Here is a 9,616-nt window from a genome sequence, read left to right as displayed (position 1 = left end):
AAAGGACAATGCGGTTGTTGAAAATATAATCCGGTTTACATGTCCGAAGTCGAATCCCACAGAGAACTAAGGCTTAGCTACAATTGTTCACTATCACCAAGAAGACAAGCTTGAACAGTTCCTAACTTATAGATATTTAGATTCTTGTGTTTAACTAATTGATTAACAAATTAAAATAATAAATTAACAACTAAAGATACTAAGAGTTAGAGACAAGATTAAGGAGGTCTAGAGTTATGATTTCCCCAATTGTCGGAATCCTTCCCGCTATGTCTTCTATAATTTCGCCTAAGTATTCTCTACCGATCATGAGCACTCTTATTACCGTAAATCTCTCCCGAGTAATCACGACAATTTACTAGACGCACTCTCCCGAGCTACGCTAGCTGGCTTTTGATACAGCTCACTTCAGATCGCACCCAAGGCTTCGTTATCCCTAATCCCGCCTTTAAACCCTCGGTTATTGATCCCTCATATACTCTGGGAGTGGTGTTGTTCAACAATTACCTAAATATGCACTCTCTCCCGAGTTATGCATACTAAATAGGCACAGCTAATTGAGAGCTCTTCAATTAACTACAATAAGAACGTAGTTGAACAAATAGAGATTATACTACGGCTCAATTATATAAAAACATAACAAGAATTTATCCTACAAAAGGTTCTATCAAAACTCTAGATAACAAATTAGCTATTCATAATAGTATGTAAAACTACAATACTAAAAGTCATAACCAACAATGAAAAATAGGAAGAGGAAAGAAAAAACTTGTAGAAGAATTCCCAAGCCTTGCTCCTATTGTGTCTCTGCCTCCTTAGGTCAAATCTATGTAAAAAATATGTCCAATCCTTTTCTTGGCCGGCTTCCTTAGTTTAATATAGGGTTTAGGGCTTAAAATCCCGTGTTTTGCACTTTGGTCCCTGAAATTTACGCATTCTGCCGCGTTTCCACCGCGGTCGTGCCGGAACCGCGGCCAAACACCCTCTCAGATTCTTCAGTTGTCCACGACTGCCCTTTGCCACGGTTCTACCGCGGTCGTGGTGAAACCTCAGTTTTTCACCTTGTTCCGTTTGGAATTATGAAAAACGTAAAACATGAAAGTTGCATCCCTTTGAATATCTTTCCAACCATATATTATGAATCCCAAATGGAGTTCTGAGCAAAGAGTTATGTCTATTTTACTAGACAGTGCGCAATATGCCTCTTCGAGTTTTCGTTTTGTTGTTTTATCATCCGTTGATCCCCGAACGCGATCTCGACTTAATTCCGTGAGCTCTTACTCGGACTTAAAGCTCTAAACCACTTAAATTCATTTCATAACATCTATATAGCTCGGAATCATACCTACAAGGCATAAAACACACAATTAGTGCAAAACACTAGCGATTAAAGCGCAAAATCAACTAAAAGTTAGGAATATGCCTCTTATCACGACAATTACAACTAAAGATACTAAGAATTAGAGACAAGATTAAGGAGGTCTAGAGTTATGATCTTCCCAATTGTTGGAATCCTTCCCGCTATGTCTTCTATAATTTCGCCTAAGTATTCTCTACCGATCATGAGCACTCTTATTACCGTAAATCTCTCCCGAGTAATCACGACAATTTACTAGACGCACTCTCCCGAGCTACGCTAGCTGGCTTTTGATACAACTCACTTCAGATCGTACCCAAGGCTTTGTTATCCCTAATCCCGCCTTTAAACCCTCGGTTATTGATCCCTCATATACTCTGGGAGTGGTGTTGTTCAACAATTACCTAAATATGCACTCTCTCCCGAGTTATGCATACTAAATAGGCACAGCTAATTGAGAGCTCTTCAATTAACTACAATAAGAACGTAGTTGAACAAATAGAGATTATACTACGGCTCAATTATATAAAAACATAACAAGAATTTATCCTACAAAAGGTTCTATCAAAACTCTAGATAACAAATTAGCTATTCATAATAGTATGTAAAACTACAATACTAAAAGTCATAACCAACAATAAAAAATAGGAAGAGGAAAGAAAAAACTTGTAGAAGAATTCCCAAGCCTTGCTCCTATTGTGTCTCTGCCTCCTTAGGTCAAATCTATGTAAAAAATATGTCCAATCCTTTTCTTGGCCGGCTTCCTTGGTTTAATATAGGGTTTAGGGCTTAAAATCTCGTGTTTGCACTTTGGTCCCTGAAATTTATGCATCCTGCCGCGTTTCCACTGCGTTCGCGCCGGAACCGCGGCCAAACACCCTCTCAGATTCTTCAGTTGTCCACGACTGCCCTCTGCCGCGGTTCTGCCGCGGTCGCGGTGAAACCGCGATTTTTCACCCTGTTCCGTTTGGAATTATGAAAAACGTAAAGCATGATAGTTGTAGCTCTTTGAGTTTTATTTCCAACCATATATTATGGAGCCCAAATGGAGTTCTTAGAAAAAAGTTATGTCTATTTTACTAGACAATACGCAATATGCCTCTTCGAGTTTTCGTTTTGTTGTTTTATCATCCGTTGATCCCCGAACGCGATCTCGACTTAATTCCTTGAGCTCTTACTCGGACTTCAAAGCTCCAAACCACTTAAATTCATTTCATAACATCTATATAGCTCGGAATCATACCTACAAGGCATAAAACACACAATTAGTGCAAAACACTAGCGATTAAAGCGCAAACTCAACTAAAGTGCAGTAAATTAGAGTGTAATAATCGACTAAAATACGTAATTATAGCCTATCATCAACGACCAAACCTCTATATAACAGCCTTATTTCTTCCGAATATTTTTGGACGTTATAGCAAGATGCTGTTATAGAAAACATATATTATAACTTAATACGAAGATTTATTCCGGAAAAACTTGACTTTTATAATGAAGTATTATTATATAGGAATATTGTTATAGAGAAGTGTGTCAGTACATGCATATGCAACTTTTGTTGGTAGGGTGGGAAATGCAAAAAGAACTCTTAAAAGATCAATTGAAAATAACCTTGCCTACCAAGTGCCAAGTAACAATCCACCGAATGTTAAAGCAAAAAAATATTTATATAAATCCACCTAACGTATGTATAAATAGTCTAAACTATTACCATCATGATAATCAAGATATATATTAAAATTTTATTATGGAATTAATCAATTGAATAACAAGATTTTTTTCTCTAATTTAATAATAAGATGGAACAATGATGAAAAGGGAGAAGTGCTGCATGATAATTGATCACGTCGGACGTGCAAAGTTAAGGGAGGCACGTTGTACGTAGAATTGAAGTGATGTGTTAGTTTTAGCGGTTAAAAGAGTCCATGCGACTTTCTCGTTGAACACACAACTCTCTTTCCTTTTGGCTTTTGCTGAGAGACAAAATTAAAGAAGAAAAACAAAATCCATCAACGCTAGCTTTTCCTACCTTTCTATCTTTTTCCAGATTCATTTTTTGATTAATTTTGCATATTGTATATATTGGTATTTTTCTAGATTTTCGGTACGTTACAATTTCATACTCTTCAATTTCTTTTATGGACATTATTGTTAAGTTTCCATATGTTGTTTTATTAGACAAATTCACACTTCATTATTCTTAAATTTGTGGGAAATGCCATCTGATCATCATATGTTTTCTGAAAATCTTCTAGGAATTTGCTGTGATATATCTTCAAAATTCTTCAAGGGAGAATAATTGGAGTTTATGTGGAATATTGACAAAAAGCAGCAATATATTGAAGGAGAGTTTTTGTGGTAATTAATTTCTTATATAGTTGAAGAACAACAATGATGTGCTGTGGAGGTGCGGAAGAAGACAGTTATAGCGGCGGTCCGCCGGCTAATCAAAATACTGCCCCTCCGAGAGCCGGCAATCCCTATGGCGGCGGTGCTGGTGGTGGTATGCTCCTATATCCTCCATTTTCTTCAATTTTCAACAACAACATCAACGAACCCAGTGTATTCCCATAAATGGGGTCTGGGGAGAGTAGTGTGTACGCAAACCTTATCCCTACCTTATAAAGATAGGGAGGCTATTTCCGATAGACCCTCGGCTCAAGAAACTGTGGAGATGAGGCAACAAGTAGCAAACAATAGTAACAACAATACTATTTTCTTCAATTTTCATGCCTTCAATTTGTTTTCTCTTTATTGAGATTTGAACCTAACTTTTAACATTTTTACCACTATACTAGAATTTTCCCGTATATCAAGAAGATTCAATAGTTTTTATATAACAAAAATATTTTAGTCCTATTTGGAAAGTAAAATTAATTTTACCATGAATTGATTCAATGAACTTCTTCCCTCCCCCTAGTTCTGCCCCTATGTTCAATTAAATGAATTTGTCAAGTCAAGAAAAATGTACTCGTTATCGCTCGAGGGCCAAAATGAACATGGCTAGTTGTATTAGTGAAAGCTTGTTTGTTTGAAAATGCAGCTAGTGAAAGAGGAGAGCCAAGGAGTGCTGCTAGGAGTGGAGCTCCTCAGAAAGTTCTACCAATTGAGGTACCAGAAATGTCGTTGGATGAGCTAAATAGACTTACTGGTAACTTTGGACAGAAAACTCTGATTGGAGAGGGATCTTATGGCCGCGTTTTTGGTGCTAAATTAAGCAATGGTCAACAAGCAGCAATTAAGAAATTGGATACTAGTTCTTCACCAGAACCAGATTCTGACTTTGCATCCCAGGTCTTGAGTCCTTCATTTTTTCTTACTTTTCAGTATATCTAGTAAGCAGTAACAAAACATTCTCTCAAATTTGTTTCCTTTTTGTTTATGCAGTTATCAATAGTTTCAAGACTTAAACATGATCATTTTGTGACTCTGATGGGCTATTGCCTGGCAGCAAATAATCGAATCTTGGTTTATGAGTTCGCAACCATGGGCTCGTTGCATGATGTGTTACATGGTATGTTGATAATTGTATCATGAATGGACTTCCCAATGATTCTTGGTTTGGTCAATATGAATTCATTCTTGAATCATCTAGTGTAGTAGGCTAAATTGTGCAATTCATTCATAAGTGATTCTTGGATGTTCTGTTGTAGGTAGAAAAGGAGTACAAGGTGCTGAGCCTGGTCCAGTTCTTACTTGGAATCAGAGAGTTAAAGTTGCTTATGGTGCAGCTAGAGGCCTCGAATATCTACACGAAAAAGTTCAACCACCAATTATTCATCGCGATGTCAGATCTAGCAACGTGCTACTCTTTGATGATTTTACAGCAAAGATTGCTGATTTCAACTTGACAAACCAGTCTTCGGACACAACAGCTCGTCTGCATTCCACTAGAGTTCTCGGGACGTTTGGCTACCATGCTCCAGAGTATGCCATGACAGGACAGATAACACAGAAAAGCGATGTTTATAGTTTTGGAGTTGTTCTTTTAGAGCTATTGACAGGAAGGAAGCCAGTAGATCATACAATGCCCAAAGGGCAACAGAGTCTTGTTACATGGGTAAGGTTCTTATCCTTCCTAATTGTTGTTTAGCTCTCTTTATGCCTCACTAATATATCCGTTTATCCTCAAATCTTCTAATGCAGGCAACTCCGCGATTAAGTGAAGACAAAGTGAAGCAGTGTGTTGATCCCAAGCTAAATAATGAGTACCCTCCAAAGGCAATTGCTAAGGTTTTCTTTCCCATCTTTGATAATCATGTTTTGAAATAAATTCTTTTGTCAAACAATTTTTACCTCATGTAAGCACTATTCGATTTATTCCCAGATGGCAGCTGTTGCAGCACTTTGTGTTCAATACGAGGCAGATTTCCGGCCAAACATGACAATTGTGGTTAAGGCACTGCAACCACTTCTCAATGCAAAACCAGCAGGATCAGCATAAGACATTCTTGATTGAAACAAGCATGCTTAATTCTAGAATCAACAATTTTTTTGATCCAGTTCATGGTTTCGTTGCCAATCCTGAAAAGAGGAACTCTTGAGTTATTGTCATAGTAGTAGCAGATAAATGTTAATTTTGATCATGATCTAGTCTGTTTCTACAATTAGAAGCTAAGGACCTTTGGGATTTTGCCTTTAAACAAGAAATTTCTTAACTAGGTTCTTTGTGAAATGATGCTGGGATACCAGCTTTGTGTTTGTTTTCCTCTTTTTCTTCTTTACTTTAAGACCAAATTCCAATCTGTATCAAGTTTTATAGTCTTGTCAAGCAAATTTCATCAACATATATGGTCAGTAAAGTTATACAAAGTTTTCTAGCTTGGAAAGAGAATCAATTGAATCTGCAAGGACAGCTCGGTGCATAAAGCATTCCGTATTCATGCTGGATCCAGGGAAAGGCCACATTCCAAGGAGGTGTAATAAAGGCAGCCTACCTTGGTGCAAGTATTAATGGCCAATTTAACGGCTCGAACTCGAGATAAGCTGTGATAAATATCCCATGCAGTAGTGCTTGCAGTCCACTTGATCTTTGCAGCAAAATACCGTTCAAGATTATGTATTATTTTCTTATTTGCTAAGTGCTCTGTGTTTGACCAAAAAGTGTTGAGCTTTTTATTCAACTAATTAAATAAGAAAGTTTTGAGTAAATCCCGACCAAAGATAATTTACCCTAGATCTAAGATAGAAGATATGAATAAGCTAACAAAGCAAGCATAAGGTTTAACTATAATATTGATTAAACCATTATATAAGAAGATGATGGTGATTTCCATAACATTAAACAATGAAGAGTACATGGATAGAAAAAGGGTCACCGATCTTTAACAAGAGAGAACTCCATACACTTGATGTGATGAGACTAACGACTTGTATTGAGGATCTGAGCTTCCTTGCTCCTTTCTCTTTCGTGGAGCGAAAGATGAAGATCCCTCCTCTTCTCAGAGAACGTGTTTATCTTTGGATTTGTTTCAGCCCTCCCTTTCTTCTTCTTCTCACTTAGTTTATATACTAGGTCTTCTCTTTTACCCAACGGTCCTTAACATAGTCCTTAAGTTATTTGACTATATTACGGGCTAACCCTTTGAAATGCCGTAACACCCACTTCACCTCTTAGGCATTCAAAATACATAACCTCGGCTGTGACCGAGGTGCGTGTTGTTACAACATGATGTGGATACGACAATCCCAAGTAACTTTTCGCCATCTCTCCCCATGATGATTCTTGTCCGGTCAAATTTTGACCCATACAATTAGTCCCTCCGCCCGTTGGGGTCGCCTCTTGGCGAACCCGATGGGCGGACTCTGTTGATTCGAAAATTAGGATAAATCTTAGTGCTTTATGCGAGAGACGAGCACCTCATGGCGAGGTAGCGACGTGACATTTCAGGAGCTGCATCAGATCGTTACATCAGTTCAAAATGTCATTAATACTTATCATGCATCATTATTGCGCATGTTTTCTATGCATTGCATCGTTTCCCGTGCCCTTTCCATTTTCTAAATGGTGGCATTTGGTTTTCAGGGCATTTATATCCCTATAAATAGGGGAGGATCTTTCATTTGAATGTCACGCTTCTTAGTGGCTCAAGAGAGATTTTCTGCAACTCTTCTTCTTCTTCTTCTTCTTCTTCTTCTTCAGCTTCTTCTTCAGTTTCTCATATTTTGTGCTTCTGTTAGGATTTGCTGTGACTACTACCCTTTTTCCCTTATCACTCTCATTGCTTTTAATCAAAGAAAAGATGGCCAGTGCTTCTTCCAACTTCGACGGAGTTGTTGGTGCTCCGTTGTCGGAAAATGATGTGCCCCTAATCGAAGAGGGAGTGGAGATGATGGAGGATGAGGGTTTTCTAACGGTAGATAAGGTGGTTCTCCCCCCCTAAGGAAGGCGAGGACAGACTTCAATAGCCTGGCTGGAGTCGAGCCGGAGCCCATTTTTTCTACGATGGATGCTACGGCGCTCACGACATTTAAAGCCAAATGGGGATCCCTGATTACATTGAACTGGTTCCGGCGGATCAGGATATAGTGCATATACACCGTCCGGGCTACTGTGTGTTTTATGCGTATCCCTTTGTTATCAGGTACACGCTTCCCCTTCCTTCCTTGGTGGTGGATTTCTTCCGCTTCTATGAGGTGTGCCCAGCTCAACTCTTTCCGTACGCAGTACAAGCTTTTTCTTATGCTCATCAAGTACGCGGAGCTAGCCGACCGAGGGATTTCTCTATGACACATGCTTCACCTCTTCGCCCCCATTTTCTTAGGGGTTCGATGATTCACATGCGCCACTGAGGAGCCAAGAGCTGGGTGGTGAAGATGGATGACAAGGAAAATCGCCACTATTAGGAGAGCTTCTTCTACATTCGAACAGAGCACGTCGTGTCGAACCCGACAGGGTTTCCTGAGATGTGGAATTTTGCCCATAGGTCTTCCTTTCTTTTTACTTTATGCATTTTCTCTTAAGATGGCCGTTAGTTGTCTCCCTTTAACGACCTCGTTGAGGGTATGTTTTTGCTTTTGCAGCCGAGAGAGTACCTCCTCCGCTCGTTGCTGATATTCACGAGTGGGTGAGTGCGATTCTCCACCATACGATGGGGATTTACGAATGGGCACCTTTCCATGAGAAGTTCGGGGGCAAGCCACTTGTTGGTGAGTCGGCTTATTGTGGTCTGTTACTTTGTTTTTTGCTCTATAGTTTCTTTTACCTTATCTTTATTTGATCGAATCTCTTCTTATTAGCAGGTCAGAGAGGAGTGAGAAGGGCGAGGTCTCCTGCACTTGTTGTCCGCCAGCCGGTTTCTTCTACCTGGCCGTTCCAAGGGCAACTGCGGGTGAGAGCACCCAAAGTTTTATTGCTCGCCAGATCACGTCTGCGATTGCGCCTGTTTGTTTGGAGGTTGCTCCCCAGTCAGACACTCCGATTCCCCCAATCCATTCAACAGGCAAACCTTCTTGCAGTAGTGGTGAAGAGGCACCATCAAAGAGGCAGAGGTTGTCAAAGGGGGCGTCTTTGGTTGAGATGTCCTCGAGGGGCGACCCTACTTTGGTGGTACCTGAGGCTGGCGGTGACACTGACCTGGGTGCGGAGGCGACGCCTATTTTGATCTTGGAAGAGACCACCGTGGCAGGGGGACAGAGTTCAGGGGCTGCCAGGATTGTTCCGAGCGGTCCATCATCATCTTGGCAGGGATGCGCCCCCTCGTCGGCTAATGAATGGTTGAAGTGCGTGGTAGTGGATGATTACGAATCGGATTCCGACATCGATCCTGGGGACATGAGGATGTTCGAGGAAGGATTTACCAGGGTCGATGTGAGGGAAAAAGGTCCTTCCCGTATGCTCGAGATTCTATTAGATTTTAACCTGTTGGAGGACATGGTGGAGTTGGTGCCTCAATTCGACCTTCTGTGTTCTGCTGCTGAAAGTGAGTCTCTTTGGGAGATCAATGATTCTGCTATGTCACGTGGTGTGGCCGGGATGGCCTTACGGGTGAGTTTCCTTTCGCCATTTTCTTTGTTTTGTGCTATTTAGCTCTCGCTGATTCCTCCCATCTTTTTTTTCTCTTTTCTTTTTAGACTTACATACTGGAGATCGAGAGTGCTCGTAGGGCTGAGACTAGGGCCGAAGTCTTTCTGAAAATGGCTGTGAAGTATCACCGGTATCGCAACAAGTGACGTGAGATGTACGCGCAGCTTAAGGCGGGTGGTAATACTCAATCCGTTAGAGAAGAGTTAGAGAAAAGGGACGAGGAACTAATG

General features: G+C 40.3%; 1 protein-coding gene across 1 annotated transcript; it reads left to right on the top strand.

Annotated features, from left to right (window-relative positions):
* Nucleotides 1-3,365: 3,365 nt before the first annotated feature.
* Nucleotides 3,366-6,350, top strand: LOC104221663 (probable protein kinase At2g41970). The gene is made up of 7 exons (XM_009772770.2): nt 3,366-3,464; nt 3,616-3,863; nt 4,404-4,654; nt 4,748-4,874; nt 5,014-5,420; nt 5,507-5,593; nt 5,688-6,350. The coding sequence occupies exons 2-7, from the start codon at nt 3,752-3,754 to the stop codon at nt 5,802-5,804; spliced, it is 1,101 nt and encodes a 366-aa protein (XP_009771072.1). The 5' UTR covers nt 3,366-3,464; nt 3,616-3,751; the 3' UTR covers nt 5,805-6,350.
* Nucleotides 6,351-9,616: the final 3,266 nt, after the last annotated feature.

The sequence above is a fragment of the Nicotiana sylvestris genome, chromosome 3, assembly GCF_000393655.2.
Source record: "Nicotiana sylvestris chromosome 3, ASM39365v2, whole genome shotgun sequence".
NCBI classification, from domain to species: Eukaryota; Viridiplantae; Streptophyta; class Magnoliopsida; order Solanales; family Solanaceae; genus Nicotiana; species Nicotiana sylvestris.
The sequence above is the reverse complement of the archived record's forward strand: the minus strand, read 5'-3'. Positions and strand labels throughout refer to the sequence as shown.